This window comes from Mandrillus leucophaeus, unplaced genomic scaffold (genome assembly GCF_000951045.1).
Source record: "Mandrillus leucophaeus isolate KB7577 unplaced genomic scaffold, Mleu.le_1.0 Scaffold4, whole genome shotgun sequence".
Taxonomy (NCBI): Eukaryota; Metazoa; Chordata; class Mammalia; order Primates; family Cercopithecidae; genus Mandrillus; species Mandrillus leucophaeus.
In genome coordinates, this window is record NW_012104253.1 from 974,738 (window position 1) to 975,955 (window position 1,218).

The window sequence follows — 1,218 nt, forward strand, 5'->3', positions numbered from 1 at the left end:
CTGCCAGCACGTCCCACCTCACTCCGGCCTGTGCCCTTGTTCTTTGCCCCTAGCCTGACACCTCACTTAATAGGCCAGCACCTTACAGATGCTGCCCCAGCCATCCCGGCACACCTTCCGCTCCCTACAACCCGGCTGGGGTGCAGAGCCCCTCCGCCCGTTTACTGGTTTGCTGTCAGTTCCGGCCAACCACGTGAGAGCAGAGACCTCAGTGTCACCGCAGTCACAAGGAGGGGCCTAGCACAGAGTCAGCCCTCAGAAGAATGCTGCAGGCCTGAATGAACAGGGTGTGGGGCAGAGCTTCAGGGTCCCAGGCAGACCCGGGCACATCCCCCTGCAAGGCTGTCTCCTGCTGTGACCCCCTAGAATCTGGATCACGTTAGCCAGGTCAGCTACATCATCTGGTGTAGTCCAGGCATACACGGTCCTTGGGAAGGTGTCTGCACTTGCTGGGGATGAAAGGGGATGAAAGGACAATGTGACCCTTGAGGACACAGAGGTTCGTCAACTTATGTTAACCTTTGTCTTCAGATGAAGCAAGGAGGCCGGGGAGCAGGTGCCACTTTAGAGCACCAGCAGGAGATTTCCAAAATCAAATCCGAGCTGGAGAAGAAAGTCTTATTTTATGAAGAGGAATTGGTCAGACGTGAGGCCTGCCATGTGCTCGAAGTGAAAAATGTGAAGAAGGAGGTGCATGACTCAGAAAGCCACCAGCTGGCTCTGCAGAAAGAAATCTTGATGTTAACAGATAAGTTAGAAAAGTCAAGGCGAGAACGGTAGGTGTTCATGGCTCCTCAGTTGAGAAGATGGGAGCTGATACCTATGCCATAGATAATGAACATTAGCGAAGTTACGAGCTTTTAAAACTGTTTCTCACTCACCTTGGCAGGCATAACGAGATGGAGGAGGCGGTAGGTACAATAAAAGATAAATACGAACGAGAAAGAGCAATGCTATTTGATGAAAACAAGAAGCTAACCGCTGAAAATGAAAAGGTAATTAATTCAAAGTACCTGAGTTAGCACTTTGTAGGAAAATTGTAATTTAAAAAAATTTTTTTTAATTTTTAATTTGTGTGGGTATGTACGTAGTGGGTATATATATTTATGGAGGAATAGAATGTCATTCTTGAGTCTTGAAAGTTTGGTATCTTTTTTTTTTTGAGACAGAATTTCGTTCTGTTGCCCCAGGCTGGAGTACAGTGGTGCGATCTTGGCT

General features: G+C 48.0%; 1 protein-coding gene across 1 annotated transcript in view; it reads left to right on the plus strand.

Moving 5' to 3' along the window:
• CDC42BPB (CDC42 binding protein kinase beta (DMPK-like)) overlaps positions 1–1,218 on the plus strand; it is a 99,332-nt gene that overhangs the window by 60,030 nt on the left and 38,084 nt on the right. The window contains exons 15-16 of the mRNA XM_011991792.1: positions 532–776; positions 890–995. Coding sequence (XP_011847182.1) covers positions 532–776; positions 890–995 — 351 coding nt within the window. The remainder of the gene's footprint in view (positions 1–531; positions 777–889; positions 996–1,218) is intronic.